We start from the raw sequence: 16,548 nt of genomic DNA on the forward strand, positions 1-16,548 counted from the left end.
TGTTTTAAAAGTAGAGAGTGGTCACGAGACACCGGGTGATTCTTTTAAAAAAAAAAAAAAAAAAAAAAAAAAAAAACACACACAGACACACCCGCACAAAGATTTAGGGACCTAGTCTAAATCTGGACTTAAATTCTATTGTTGCATGATCCTAAGCAACATTTCATGTTGGAAACTAATTTTCTGTGGCTGATTTAAAACAATTCTGCAACAATATCCCAGAATTCCTGATGTAAAACCTACCAGTAATGACAAACATTTGATGTCAGCTGTTGCTGCCAAGGTTGGCGCAATCGGTTGTTAAGCTTACGGGGTATTTACTTTTTCTCATAGGTTGGTGTGAATAGCTTTTTGACTTTACAAAATCACCATTCAAAAACAGATTTTTTGTCTTAACTCCAGTTATATTTGTCTGATGTTCAATTTGTATGATGAACAAAGCAAAATCTGAATAAATCTGAATACAGCACTGCATACAGTCATCTAAACAGAAAAAAAAGCATATCAGGCTTCAACTTTATTCTAACAAAGACAAGTCTTGCTTGTACTTGAAAAACTGGACATTCGAGAATTCTCCTTTTGTAAACTGCAACTGAACACCATATTTGTTATGCCTTGTTAAAGGCTGACATTACAAAGATAATCTTTGGCCACTAAACAGCAAAACTAGAAGAGATCACTGAATTCATTCCTCACCCTTTGAGGCAGGCACGCATTCTCAGAAATGTGGAGATCTAAGGTTCTACTTCACATGCATCTTACTTTACAGCTAATCATGTCAATGGTGAGCTCTATTCAAATGCAGATGAAGCCACTACTACTCCACTACATTTCACTACTTGTCAACATAGGTGGTGTTTGGGGAGTGAACTGCACATCAGCACATTCATGTCATCACTTCAGGCGACAGGAAGCAACTCGACGCCTTGCTCTCACCAACAGCAGCACCAACAAAGCACTTCTATCTTTCAACTCCTCGGTTTCTTCCCCCTTCCTATTTCTCGACAAGCTGATACCTTACATCCTGTCTATCAGGCTACACTTATGGAAAGTATGTGGTGGAGAGCAGAAGCTTGAACCACAATGAAAACCTTCTAAAGGTTTCATCAGCATTTTTTATGAGATTGGCTTTTCAAAGATACTCTAGAACATACCCCCCGAGTTAGAAAATGAACAATACTTAGAAGGTTTCCATCAGGTTGCTCAATATTCATAATTCACCCTAGTGTTATACTTATTTGGCATACTGATTGAAAAAAATAAATAAATAAAAATTACAATTCTGTTTTTCACATTGCTGTAAACAAGAGAGAAAATGACAAGAAATCAGCGACAAAACAGTTTTTCATCAACCGCAGTTGTAGCCAAGAAATCTGATGAACGATTTTAGATCTCTGATTAAAGAATCAGGCAGCTGGTCTCACAATGGGCCCGGGATGGATCCTTTCATTGTGCCACTGTGAATCTGCATAATAAGTCCACATAAAAGAGGTGTATCATGCACTGGGTTCAAATAGCTAAACCAGGCCTCATCTGAAGAGAGCCGGGACATTACGGACCAGCTGTCGGGGGTTTAATATGCAGTGATGCTGAGAAGAGAAGCTCCAGAAGCTCCACTGCTGGGATTTAGGGGCCAAAAAACACATTATCCAGAGTGATTTAGCAAAACCAACAAAAGCCTTGCAAATGTGAAAAAAAGGAGATATCACTGCAGCAGCTTTAGTATTAATGACACCCACTCTGTCAAAACTATCTTATAAAGTTGTTTTTAATATGTTAAAAACTGCTCCTTCTGTGTGAGGCTGACATTTTAATTTAGTTTCTATTAAAATGTACACAACACTTAATTGTGATGAGTTTCTTTTTGTTACAGATGCTGATGCCATTTGTATTTTCTTACGTCAGCCTTTGCAGTTTTGAGAACTGGGACAATCCATAAAGAAGCTGTCAAAATCCAAAGCTAGCCTAAGCTAAGGAGCATTTGACTCCTGAGACAACCTCCGTTTTGCTAAACTGATATCCTAAGGCAGTCATGACAACACATATTATCTTTTCACAGGACAAGTCTGAGCCTGGGATTTTGATACTTTCGGGAATTTGTCTTTGCTGTGTTAACCTTGGCTCTACACTTGCTGATGGTGCATTAAGTCAAAGAGAAACTTTTAATCATCCAGGGTTACCTTTTAATTTTCTCAAAACACAAATTCTTTGAGACACTGAATCAATAATAAAGTTATCAACAATGAAAAGTCTTATTATATCCACACACTCGTCAAAAAATTAGACATGCGTCAGTTAGATGGAAATAGTCTTAGTTTCACAGCAAACTCAAATTAGCCTGTTGGGAAATATGTCAAGTTCCAGAAAAAACACAGACAGTCATGGGGTGGAAACTATAGGACCACCACCAAACATTTATTTCTGAAGCTACTACTGGAAAACTCCAAGTGGCATGTTGATAGTGGCCATTATTACAAATGTTTGCCTAAGTCTATGTTCTTACATCAAAAAGCAAAAAGGAAATCAGTTTATTCCATTGTTTTAGCAGCAATAGGAGTAATTGCTGTTTTTCTGTTTCAACTACAATTAATTCGATCATTTAATTTATTTATTCATTTTTTCTCTGCATATTTTGAAGCCATAAAACACAGGTGTATGCCGATCCATGTCAAAGTCAGGCAAAGTTTCAACATTTTTGATCAAACTGTTTGTTACTCCAGATCAGAGCTATTCAATCATTGCTGCAATAATCTTTCAGTTTGTGGTTAGCTGCGGTAAGTCTTGTCACATATTCTACAACATAAAAACCAGATGTTAGGGAATAAACTTTAAATACACTGCAGTATGCTGTACTATAGCTATAGCGGAGGCTGGTCTGGAAAATTAGAAAGACAGCAAGGGAGCAAAAAAATGACCCAAATTACTAACCAAATTAAAAAGATTAGCCTAAATCCTCACTCTAATTCATGTGTGTGTGTGTTTGTGTGTGTGTTTTTATCCCCAACATGAAGCAGCTGTTTCCCAGGAAAAGCTCAGCAATCAAATGTCAGGTTTCTAATCACAAAATGTGAAAAACAAACAAGAAACAAGCACAGGCAGAAGCTGAAGAATAACTTTATGCCCCCCATATCTCCTTAAAAGACGACAACATGACCAGCTATGTAATTTCCTGAGTTTTACAGCATGCCTTATGCATATGATTCATACCATACAGGTTCCAAGGACAGAGAAATGTAACACTCCACAAGAAAAGTATAGCCCCAACAGTTTCATTAATAACAGGACAGAAGTACAGAAAAAAAAAAAAAAACCTGCAGAGTCATCACCTAAGCTGTGATGGGAATAATATAGTATACTAACCTCGCAACTGCATGTGAGTGCATGTTCCATCTTACTTTTGTTGTACTCTAGCACGCTATTGGGAGTAAGATAATCCCTCCAAACCTAGAGTTAAACAGGATGAGGGACAAGAGAGATGGAGTGTGTGCTCTGTGTCACAGGCGATTACACGCTGGTAACATGGAAGATGTTAACAACCGACATATGAGATATGACTGGAGGCCTGAAAAGGCTCAGAGGATTTATCAGCTGAAAGCACTCAGTGACTTCAGCTTACCTTATTCCATGGAGCAGAAATAACAAACAAAACATAATGGTTTAAGCTTGCAGAAGTGCATTGAAGACAAGAACACTTCATTGTATAAAAAAAAAAAAAAAAAAAATCTGTTTTTTGTAATTATTCGCAATAACTTCCCAACAAATCTGAATTGTTGAATTGTTGACTTGACTCTCTACTGAATTCTTTAGTCAAATTCCTTTCAGACTTCTTTTAAAAGCTGAGCTCTTAACGACCTATTTCAGTCTCCAGGTTCCCCAGGAAAAGGGAAAAACAACATAGACGAAAGTCTGGAATGAAAAACAAAGACCACAGCAGTTGTGTCTGTCATTAGGAACATCTGTAATGTTGACTGACTGGCTGGAAGCAGACAGGGATCCAACTCGACAAACAACGACCTGGGAATGCCAGGGCTTGTGTGTGTTCAGGTAAGCTCACCTGAATGCACCTGAATCCCCGGGAGACAAGGGGAGTGCTGGAGTCCACCAAAACACATCAATTAACTGATTTAAAACGACAAGAACAGCCCCATTCCATGTGAACGTATACGTATAAACACAAATATCCATATACCAATTTGGTTTCAAACCAAACACTTTTCAAGTAATTATGGAGATTTTTTGCTTTAAAGCTGTGTTTGCGTCTCTGCTTTGCAGGTGTTAAGTTACTTCAAAGCAGTAGTATAAGCCTCGTCTTCCCTTCTTTGGAAAAAAAGGGCTATATAGGCATATGAGTTAGCAATAAGTAAAAAGAATCTGTCAGTAGTCTGGATAAATATGCTATTTATTGCTATAGATTCTGGACTTCAACAAAATAAAAAAACCTATTTTACATCCTGATAATGTGGAAAAATATTAATGTTTAATAACACTTTGTAGCTTATTGGAGGTGAAAGAGACATCTTAAGATTTATGCGGCTAAGTCAAATTGATAAAACATTGAAATGAAATTCCAAATTGGGCCCTTAACACAACATATAAGTCTAAAAAAAAAAAAAATAGTGCATAAAGCTGGAGATTAATTGCTGCAGAGAGGAAGCCCGGCCCCTGGCAGTTCAATTACAAAACAAAGTCACAGTAAGTCAATAGCAAGTAAGCCTAATAGAGAAAATTTAATATCACTTTCAACAAAGTGAAGTAACATTGTGGGCTGTAGTCCAATTAATCTAAGTACATAAAAGAAGTATAATAAATGGCTTGTCACTATCTATTTACTCAGTGCTTCATTTGTAGATTGATAACAATTGTTTTGCTTCTATCACACTGATGTAAACACATCCAAAAAGGAGAATACATATGCATTTGCCATAATATTTACATGCACAGTCCCAGAAGGCAACCTTTCATTCCAGAGTTTTATGTATCTGGACATAAGAAAATGGATATGTAATGTATTTGTGTGGGAGGACGGCTATCAGAAGTAACATAAAAGAGGTACACAATAGATCCTTACTGGTCAATTATATATATATATATATATATATATATATATATATATATATATATATATATATATATATATATATATATATATATATATATATATAAAATCAGCTCAATTCTGGCATATTAATTAAATCGTCTGCTCAGTTTCAAATCTCGCTTGTCACAGTGGCATCCTCCTCGGACTCAATATAAACATATGTTGAAGACACATTGATTCACCATCCTGTGTTCTAGACGTATGTGATGAGTCTGGAAATTTTTCAAGCTTCAAAATAGACCTGGCTAAATCCATATTGACGCCGGCCAATACAGATAAAAGTGACATTTTCCTGATGGAAATCCATATTTGGAATAATAAAACAACCCCTATAAAATGAAAACATCAATGAAATGCTGGCTTATTTAAATCCTTGAATACACACAAAACATAAAACTGCATAAAGCATGTTTTGGATAGGGTTAGTTTCATCAATTCAGTTTAAACATGTTCTTCTTTCAGACAGATCTAGACAGAGATCTAAATGAATAATATTTATATTGATGCTGTGGTCTACTTCTAAGTTAATTTCTGCATGTTTCAGAAAAGCGATAAAATTGCACATTTTAAATGTAGTCCAATGGCCCCAAAATGAGGCTGATTACTCATACTCAAATGTCATACTTCATATTGACGCTTTGCCTGTAACTACTTCTATTTCCCATTTCCTCAAATCAATGGCATAAGCTGTTCTCATTAAATATGACTGAAAAGTGAGAATAGGTATGATTTATTTGAGTTGCACAACCTTAAGAGCAGACAATGACTGGAATATCTAAAATTACTTTAGTCAGTTGTCAAAATGTACAACAAATGGTTGGTAGAAAGCTATTTCATGCATATAGAGCAGCGGAGAAATAAACAGCTACCACCAAAGTTGAGGTCTCAACATAAATGACTGATAAAGACACACAGAAAACAATCACTTCAACATATTGCTGCCAAAGGTGGTTCAATTAAAATATGCAATTTATTCTTACTTAAAAACTTTTTCTACTTTTTCTAATTGGTGTGATCTTTGTTGAATAAATCCTGACAGCGTAGATCTATAGGTTTCATTTTTACAGAAGCCAGTACTCTAAATCATTTTTCATGATATCCAGATACCAAAAAGACTAGACATCAGCAGGGGTGTACATGCTTTTTATGATGACAGTATTTACATGACAATGGCATGTGCAAAGGAGGTAGCGCACAGACTGAGATACTGGCAATCAGCAGCAAAAACACTTTCTCTACATGCCCTTCAAGTAGTAAACACACGGATAGTTCACATCTGTTGGCACAAACTCCTGAAATTACCACAAGCAGCTGCACCATCAAAAGCAACTATTTACTGAGAGGGGGGGAAAAAACATTTCTAAGTTTTAGTGGCTAAATGAGGTTGAAGTGAGAAGGAGAATGTTTTCCGTTGTTTAACATGACATGGTGCAGCTGTGTGCTGGAGAACACCATTCAGCTCCTCCACAACACGGCTGTTCAAAGAGCTGCAAGCGCCGTCTGGGGAATCAGGGCTGCCACGAGCGCAGCTCAAATCTCATTGAAAAAATGTTCACTGACTGCCTCACCAGCTGCACTGCAGTACGTGACAAGTCCTTGCGGATGGGCCGACCAACTACTTAGAAATGTTTAAAGCGCAATTCAAATGTCACAGAATGACAATCATGGTCAGCGTCGACAAAGCTGTAATTGATGTGGAAGAGAACATGCTGTTTAGAATCACCTTTTTTTTTAAAAATGTAAAAGCAACGTAAACATTATTGTGAGACCCGAGAAAGTGAATCTAATTATCAGCTCTGGAAAACAAACTACTGGTGTGGGATTTGGGTGTGTTCATTAAGAGAGTGACAGCGAGGGAGAAAACCAGCAGAGATCCCTGACAAATAACTCAGGTGTGGTAATAACAGGAGGACTGATGGAGCCTCACCAACAAAGAAGTTTCTCCTTTGCTCAAAACGAGCAAGCCGCTCAGGTGAAAATCTATAATTCAGAACCAGCTTCTACTTTTAAGTCATCACCTGTTACCACTGATTTAAACCGAAGCAACAGATTTATCCTGAAAAAAAAAAAAAATGCAAAATGAGAATATAAGTATGAAGGCCGGGGAGATACTTGTGGGAAAAGAGGGCCCCTATTAGAGCAGCTCTTTGTGCTCACTCATCACAGCTGAAGGGTAGAGAAAAGGACACACTGTAAGGCACACTGCTTCTGCTAATCGGCAACACCGACATCATTGCCCCAAACCTTTCACTGAGCCTGCGCCTGATTACAAATCTTCGTTAGAGGGAAGGTCTTCGCTAATTGCTTTACTAATTAGTCATTTGCTAAATGAATAATTACTTGCTGAAAAATAACCAGTAATTATAGGTTGGAGCCATAAGGTAGTACTAGCGACTGGGTAATTTGCAGTAAAACTAACACAAATGCTTAAATAAAGTGGTAATAAGCAAGACGGCAAGAAATTACAACAGAGTCAAAATCTATTTCATTGCATAAACAGTATCACTTTCCATCATGTGTGAGAGAAAATATTGTCCTGGAAGTCTCTATCATCTTTGCACATAACTCTGCCTTATGTAGACATACTGTGAACTAAGTGTACATGCAGGCTTTCCTACTTGTAGAAAATATTCTCATACTTCAATTTGAGACAAATCCAATATCAGCATGAGAAGAATTCTTATCATATATCTTATCAATATCTTATTGACAGACAGCAAACTTACCATTATCCTCAATGGAGAAATGGAAAATGTCATTTGTTGCATTGTCACCAGGCTTAAGAATGTAGCATATGTTCATGTCATCGATTTCAGCTGAAAAAGAAAGAATTTGCATGAGCAGAACAACAAACACTGCCATGGTTTGAATGGTGACAAGGAGAAAAATACATTCAGATTTTATTCCCCCCCCCCCCCCCAAAATGCTACTTAAAAACAACTTTTGAATGCTACGTTCTAATGCAGACTCAGGCCGTGTGATAAAATATGCATGCTGAAAGTCTTGGGAAATTTACATATTTACACATTTCTAGCAGGCAAACCTGCCTGCTAAAAATGTGTAAATTTTTAGCAGGCAAAAATTCTGTTTGACAATATTGTCAAACAGAATCCTTCATAATCATTGATACGGTAGTGTGTAAAGTTTAACCCTTCATGCCTTCAGTTATCTAAGTCAAAAAAATCTTCAAATGAATGGAATGGTGCATTAGAAAATGTTATTAGTGGTGCATAGCTTGTGTCTATTTATGCTTGTGAAAACTGCTGAAATATTAATTACCTGGGGATACCCTTTGCACAGTGGCTCCATAAATCTAAGCAGAAATAACATGGACATTGACACAACAGATGTGCTGCTACACCTATATTTACCATTAACCAAGGCATCCCCCTGGCTTGTTTGAAATATAACTTCGTCACAGCCTTGTGTTGTTTACAAAACTAGTGATTTCCTTTGAGCCAGTCTCCCTTCAACGTGTTTGCAGTTCGTATTATTTACCACCATATCTATATTTCCCTTGGTTTTTCTTTGAAAATAGTTTTCCAGTAATGTACAAATCTCCACCAGCTCTTTCCAAAAGTGAACCCACTAGGCACTGCTTGAAAAAATACACTCCTCTGGAGATCTGGTAAGCCTGGGGCCCTGAAAACAGACTTTTTTTGTATCTAAAAAAAGAAGCTTTGGGTGAAATATTAATGAAACCTTTGTTAGGAAATGTTGCTTTTATAATGTCAAATGGGGAGAAGGTTTAACGTAGCAGGTAAATATAAAGAGATTTAAGATTAGCATCAAACATCTTTGAGAATTACAAAGTCTTCAGAGAGAGTATGTGAAGGATGACACAAATGTTGCAAGAACAGTAGAAATATTAAAAGCAGCTCTCTTACCTTGTGTGAATGTGGACACAGTTGCATTTCCTCTGCCAAGGTTGATCAGGTAACCATGTACTGGGGCAACAGTAATCCTAAAAGTCACAGAATCCTGAACGCTGTCTCTGTCCTCTGCTTTGAGGGACTTACTTGTGATCACAAACCCCAAGAGATCTCTCTCCATCACCCTCAATGTCTGGGCACCTTTGTTAACTATGATGTGAGGCACCCCATTATCCACACCAAGAACAGTAATCTTCATCACTTGGGGTTTTCGGGTCTCGAAAACTGTGTCAGGGAAGACATAAAAGTCTGTGTGGGTTCCATCAGTGACAGTGAAGGAGAAACTGTCCTCTGTGCTCTCTGTGCCATCATGTTTGTAGCTGATCATGTTCTCATTTAGGTCCTGCTTTGTGAAAGAGGTGACAGGTCGACTGTTGTTGAAGAGCAGGCGACCGTGAACGGGGATTTGAGTAACTGTGAATCTCAACTGGCGGTCAACGGTGTCTCTGTCTTCAACTGTTATTTCAAAAGGCGTGATGAGTTTATTCTCTCCCTCAGTCACCACCAGGCCGTGCACCGTAACCACAGGCTTCTTGTTGTCGACGTCAGTGATGGAGATGCGAAAAGTGCGGAACACGGGGTTGTAGCCGTCAGTCACTTCAAACTCAAAGCTATCCATTTTCACCTCGTCGTCAGCTGTGTGAATGTAGTAGATTTTGCTGCCAGCCAGCTGGAGCTGAGTAAAGGATGAGATTGGCATCCCAGGTGTGTCTGTGCATTCCAGGTGTCCTCTCACAGGAGCACGGGTGATTGTGAAGACCAAGTGTTCGTCTGGACTGTTCAGGTCACTTGTACTAAGAAGATCAGTTGTCAAGGTAACTCGACCTCCCTCTTTAAGGGATACTCCTTTATTGATTACATCAGGGAAAACTATGTCAATCCCACCAATTGATACATAGAAGTATCTGTCAATTAAAGGGTTGATTCCATCTGTCACATCAAACTTAATGAGGTCACGGATTCCCTCTTGCCCATTGTGGATGTAGAAAATCAATCCCTGATCTACTTCATTTTGTGTAAAATTCATCCCAACTGAGATATTTTGCAATTCACCAGTAGGCATTGTTCTTTGCAAATACCCCTGGCCAGGCCCATATCTTACAATATATGTAAGTGTACTATCCTCAGAGTCCAGATCAGTGGCTTTTAAAACATTATTGTTAATTACTTTAACATCACCTATCTCAATTTCTAGGCCGTCATTAATAGCCATCCTCGGGGTTTCATCATCCACAGGGATAACCATAACTATTACCGTTTTCTCTACACTGAATTTTCCATCTGAGAGGACAATTTCAAAGCTATCTTCTGTTGTCTCTGTGTCATCATGCTCATACACAATACTGGAGCCATCCCTGATCTGTTCCAAGGTGAAGTTTGACACAGGGAGAGTTCCAGTGGTGAGCTGATTAAGAATAAATCCATGTCTGGGGGGTTTGGCGATGAAAAATGTGAGCTGATCAGGCGGGAGGTCCGCATCAGCACCATTCAGTATGGGCGTGTCAATAACTATGTTCATGCCCTCCATAACCACAAATTCTCTCATGTAAATCTCTGGCTTTTCATCATTAGAGGGGATTACGGAGATGGGAAAAAAGTGCCTTTCAGAGAAATTGATGCCATCAGAGCATCTGAAGGTAAACCTGTCCTCCACTGGCTCAACTCCTTTGTGAATGCTTTGAACGTAGTAAATGTGATTCTGTCTAATGTCTTTGATGGTGAAAGCACTAATAGCTGTCCCAGACCTGGACTTCTCTGAGCCTGGTGCTGGAGAGATGTTTTCCACATAACCTGAAGTTGGTTGAACAATAATTGTACAAAGAAGGTCATCATTAGGGGTGTCAACATCATCAGCGCTTATATGAAGAATCTGAATGACATTTTTTTCTCCCTCCGTAACAGTAAACTGTGGCCCAACAAAGACCTCAGGAGCCTGACTGTCCAGGGGAAGAATAGTTACATGAACTCTGACACCTGTAATTTTATTTCCTCCTATAGTCCACTCATCAGACATATCAGTCAGAGTGAGATTGAAAAAGTCCTCCTTTGTGTTTAAGCCGATCTCTCCGCTTGTATGGGCATAGACCACAAAGCCGTTAATGATATCAGCTTGAGTAAACGTGCTCGATGGAACTCCTTTCACTAGGATTTCACCAAATGATGGTTTGTCTTCAACGATGAAGGTCAAACGGAGGTCATCTGTGTCCTCGTCTCTTCCCTGAATTACGTTACTTGTGATTTCTGTTGCTGCATTTTCTAGTACATCTATGTAGGAGCCTATTGTACCAGCTGGCAGATCGATTGTTGGAGTCTCATCATCAATTGGCTTCACTGTAATTTTTATAGAAATTGGAACAACGTGCACGCCATCACTGACGTCTATTTTTATCAAGTCTACTGTTGATTCATCTCCATTGTTGATGTACGAGATCATTCCATTTCCAATATTCTCAAGGTTGAAGGTATCTCCTTTGGTCATGTGAGTGAATATGAACTGGATCTGGCCATGAAGAGGAGGCTGTGTAATAGTGAATATTATCTTGCTGCTGTCTGTGTCTGTGTCTGTGGTGTCCAGCTCAGCCCTGGTGAGGATATGTCTGCCACGTTCCAGCACAGTAAATCCGGTGTTCGTTATTTCAGGTGGCTTGTTGTCCACAGGCTTTAAGAATATTGTAAAAACTCCCTCCACACTATTTCTAGAGACATCTTCCACAGTGTATCTGAACTGTAGAACATGAGTGGTAATTCCAAGCTCAAGATCAGGTGGTTTGTAGGCTATTTTGTGATGATTAATCTGTGCCTGTGTGAACGTTGTGACTTCACTGTTTGGGGTTTCAGTCAATACCAGGGCTCCTAGTTTAACAGGGCTGTTCTCGTCTGTGTCTGTAGGTGGTTGGATAATGGTGTATTTTAAATCTCGGTCCTCTGAGTCAAGGTCGGTGTAGCGGAGGAATTTTTTCCGGAAATACGTCAGCTGGTACTCGTGAACAGTCATTTGTAAGGTTGTACTGGGGTAAAGTTCAGGCGGGAGGTCATCAACGGGAATTATTTTGATTATGAATGTGCTCTTACCTGACTGATTTGGGGGATCATTGTCATCTTGTACTCTAAACACAAATTGATCCATGACTGTGCTCGTGCTGTGAGGCCCTGTGTGCTTGTAAAACAGTTTTCCATCGATAATGTCCTGCTGCAGCCACTCAGTCACTACTTTCTCATACATTTCATCCTCTGTATTAAACTTCCAGGTAGATGGGTCCTTTGGTGCCTCAGACTGACGCAGCAACACCTGCCCCACTGTTGGAAAGGGAAGCTCTAATGCAAACTTTATTGTAGAATCTTCTGAGTCAATATCTGCAGCACTGAGCATTGATGGGAAAATCTGCATAACTTGATTTTTAAACAAAATCAAACCAGTGTTGGCATTGATAATAGGCGCCTCATCATCTGTTGGCACAACAGTGATGGGAAACAAAAACTCCACTTCATTTGTGCCATCCGTCATCCTGAAGATAATGTTATCACTGTATGTATCGCTACCATCATGCTGATAAATGACTACTCCAGCGTCAAGGTCAGCTGGGGTGAAAAATTTCCTCCTAGAGCCCAGAACAGTTAACTCTCCATGCCTTAAGCCATCAATTACACTAATTCTTACTTTGTCTAAATTGTCCTCATCACTGATTTCTAGATTCTGTGAACTAGACAACGGCCTGGACTGGCCTTCATACAGTAGCTGACCAGTGTTCCTTGTAACCACAGGGGCCAACGTGTTCATCGGCTTGACAACAATCATGAATTCAAATGTGTCTGACACAGCCCCTTCTGTGTCCACAACTTCAAGCTCAACCTGGAAAATCCTCTCAGTGTCTGAATCCACAGCAGGAGGTTTATAAGCAATTTTCAGTTCTTTGAGGTCTCCCTGGTAAAATGAGGTTATGGGTAAATTCCTGTCATCTGTGCTGACTATGTAGCCCTCTTCAAAGGAGAGAGGGGAAGTGATGTTGAAAATTAATTCGTCAGGATTAGACTCCACATCCTCAGCAGCCAGCATGTCTACGGTTATTGCTGTCATTACAAACTGGTCGACTTCCATCATCATCATGGCAACAAAGCTGGGCTTAGGGGGCGTGTTGTCCTCTCCGTCTTTTATTCGCACCAAAATCTGGAAAAATTCCTGCTTAAGCACATTTCCTTCTTTATCATATAATTCCACCAGCATGGGGATATAATCTCTGTTCGGGGACTTTGAAGTAAAAGTATGCTGATAACGGATGTTCATCCTAATGAATTCATCACAGTCTACCATTGTTCCGAGGCTCTCCTCATCCACAAGTTTCCCATAACGGGGAATCACGTTGCCGCTGGTGAGCGAAGCTATTTTGCATTGCTGTGAGCTTCTGTCAAAGGTGAACTCCAAAATCCCTCTATCGATGGGATTACTGGTGCCCAGCAGTTTGTCAACAGTAACGGGCATGTTTTTCGTCAGCACTTCCAGCTGTGTGAAGACCACCTCCACCTCCATCATGAACGGTATTATTATTGTATCCGTTTGGGTGTCGTACCTGAGCTGTAATCTCACTCTGTCTCTCGGGGGACTCCGGGAGCCAAAGTGTGAATACTTCACGTCGTTGGGGCCAAATTCACACGGAAACTTTTTCGGAGACAGGTGTCCTGGTCTTTGAGACAGTGGATCGTTGTCCAAAACTGTGATGCTGCATCTGTCGCCGGGCTGAACTTGGACCACCAAATCGTTAATGGGATCAATGAAAACTGATCTCCCGAAAGGCACGCGGATCCCATTATTGGCGACCAGTATCGTATCTTCCGAGAGCTCGGGCCTCAGGGCGTATGATAATCCATAGCTGTCAGAAACACTCGCTCCGGCATCACCTGTCAGAATCAGTGCGAGCAGAAGCAAAGCAGCGCCAGTCCCGTGCAGATGCGAAGGAATAATCCAAGCCATTTGGGGAGTAGAGCTACGGCGTCTAAACTTTGTGCCTGCACTCCTGTGAGCGTCGGTCAAAGTTATAGAAAGATGAAAACGGAGCTGGGAAATATCACGCACCTGAGCTGAGCGCGAAGCTGCACCATTCTCTCCCAGCAGCTGTGCACTGTTGGGCGAAACTTCATACTCCTGCTTTGCTGGAGTAAAAGGAAAGTCACGCCCTCCTCTTTACCCATTGGCCAGTGTCTCCCCTGGAATGCGTTTGTCGGGTGATAAATGGACGGCGGTTGTGTCATTCTGAACAGAAAGAGTGATGAGGGGAGGATAGACCTTTGAGGTTTACTAAGCAAAACTCTTAATGAGTAGGATTACATTTGCGTGAGAAGTGGATTTATTGGTTAAAGTCTGTGTGCAAGTTCAAGGGAGGTGTGTTTTTAACACATCCTGCACATGTTTTAAAAATAAAAAAAAGGAACTATGCCTTAGTCAAGGTCACCTAACTATTCATACAACGCTTCTAACAGTAAAGAAAAGCAACCATAAGCAGGTCTTGTCTAGATAGACAATCTGGATTCTCACCCGCACCAAAGTGGATATGTGTCTCCCCCTCCTGGAGTGTTGAGGAGGGGCGTAAATAGCGCCTGGTGAAATTGTTCATACTACTTGAACTTTTTCCCATGTTGTCACTTCAACATGTCACTTCAACTGGGGTGGTGTTGGGGAGGGGGAGGTTTAATTGATAGACCAACATAAAGTGGTGCACATTTGTGAAGTAAAAATAAAAGAATACATGGTTTAAAAAAAATTCAGCAAAACTTCTGAAAAGTGTGCAGTGCTTTCATTAAGCCTCATTATGTGTATATGATGCAATTTTCACTTCAGTTACAGCTGCATCTCTTGAGGAACTAGCTTTGAACATCTAAAGGCTAGCATTCTTTTTTTTCCACATTGGATAATGAACAGTTGTGAACCTAGTGCTTGATGCTGACCCTACTATGACTTCTTGTGGAGATAGTGGGTTTAGCTCAGGATGTATATAGTAATACTACAGATTGTACCCATACAGTTCATGGATTTATTAAGTACAAATATATTTATAGCACAAGGCACCATGATACTAAGGATATTCATCAGAAAAAAAGTGTTCTCCTAATTTTGCGTTGCAGTCAGCCAGCGTGTTTGACCCTGGCTGGCTGTCCACACCCTGCTCTAAACGGATCTAAGTTCTACAGTGTCGTTTTGGAGTCAGGCATCAATGTTGTCCTATTTCCCGTCTGTCCTCTAGGTGTCTGACACTTTTCCAAGCAGAGCATTTTCGTCTTGACAAGCTCAGTCATGATCCGGCTTCTCTTTTTTTTTTTTTTTCCCCCCCTTCCTCCCACACTGATTAAGAGAACACCCACACAGATACTTAGTAAATAGCAAAGCAGGTCAAATCCCACAATTTGGTGAACAGAACATTTGATCAGGAACAAAGGAACATAGAAAAAGTAGAAATAACAGAGGGGATTGAAACATGCCTAACCTAGAGGCTTGCCGCAGAGAGATGGAGCCGCACTGAATTCTAAATCCCTTCTGGCATTTCTACTGCTATTACATGCAATTATCATGTCAATGGAAAAAAAGAGTGACATTCTGGTTTTGACGGGAACCGCAGGCCTCATTATTAGGTTTGTCTTCCACTCTTTTGTATACAAACACACACCTACCAGTGTTTTCTTGTAAATAGACAACCCTAAAGTTTTACATTGCAAACAGGAATTTAGCTTCAGCTGTGCTTAGATAATTTTCATTCCTTCCACAAACATGCAGGGGCAACTATTGTGTCCGCACCATCCCATATTTATGCATTAATGACAGACAAACCATCTCACAGCTGCCATGTGTTGAAATTGGCACAAAGTAGATGCCATAACAAAACCTTGCACTTCTGCTGCACTGGACACTGTTGACAGGGTCCAATTATAAATACAGCCAAGCAAACTGCGCAGCAAAGCCCCTGGGCCTTGACAGCATCTAGTTACAAGAGAAAATGAAAAAGAAGATGAGGAGAATTTTCTGACAGCAGTGATTGCATAGAGGGAATTGGATCATACCCAATTTTCCAAGCTTATTTTTCAAGCAAGGGGGAGTTTGATGATATTCTGTCATAGTGCATTTATATCAAATTTATTGTAAATGACCAGTCCTTGCTAGAAGATAGAAGTGTCAGTCTATAAAGAACTGAAGCTTGTAATTGCACACCTGAGGTGCAGAAGATTTATCCTTCAGCAGTTACATATGGTGCAGGTGGGGCTGAGGTTGCAATATTGCAGCTCAGCAAACCATCTTACATCATTTATATCAACAACAAAAAATGAGGTTGGTTGCCTCATTTCATTTACACAGTTCTACTGAATGCTAATGACAAAAGACTGTTTTTTTTTTGTTTGTTATTTTTTGCACCATTTGCATATGATGACACCAAAAAAAGCCTAATTAATCTATCACTTTAGATAAACTGTATTATACAAATTAATTTTGATGGGAATTAAATATTAGCCATTGAAATTCTGTAAATTGTGTTATTG

The 16,548-nt window shown here is 39.8% G+C and overlaps 1 protein-coding gene across 1 annotated transcript in view; it reads right to left on the minus strand.

Annotated features, from left to right (window-relative positions):
• The window catches only part of LOC106960698 (FRAS1-related extracellular matrix protein 2-like), a 71,511-nt gene extending 56,939 nt beyond the window's left edge, over positions 1 to 14,572 (minus strand). The window contains exons 1-2 of the mRNA XM_015053924.1: positions 8,986 to 14,572; positions 7,825 to 7,914 (exon numbers count right to left, since the gene is read on the minus strand). Coding sequence (XP_014909410.1) covers positions 7,825 to 7,914; positions 8,986 to 13,996 — 5,101 coding nt within the window. The 5' untranslated portion in view covers positions 13,997 to 14,572. The remainder of the gene's footprint in view (positions 1 to 7,824; positions 7,915 to 8,985) is intronic.
• Positions 14,573 to 16,548: the final 1,976 nt, after the last annotated feature.

Source organism: Poecilia latipinna, unplaced genomic scaffold (genome assembly GCF_001443285.1).
Source record: "Poecilia latipinna isolate Pla-1442-1.1 unplaced genomic scaffold, P_latipinna-1.0 Scaffold1214, whole genome shotgun sequence".
Lineage (NCBI taxonomy): Eukaryota > Metazoa > Chordata > Actinopteri > Cyprinodontiformes > Poeciliidae > Poecilia > Poecilia latipinna.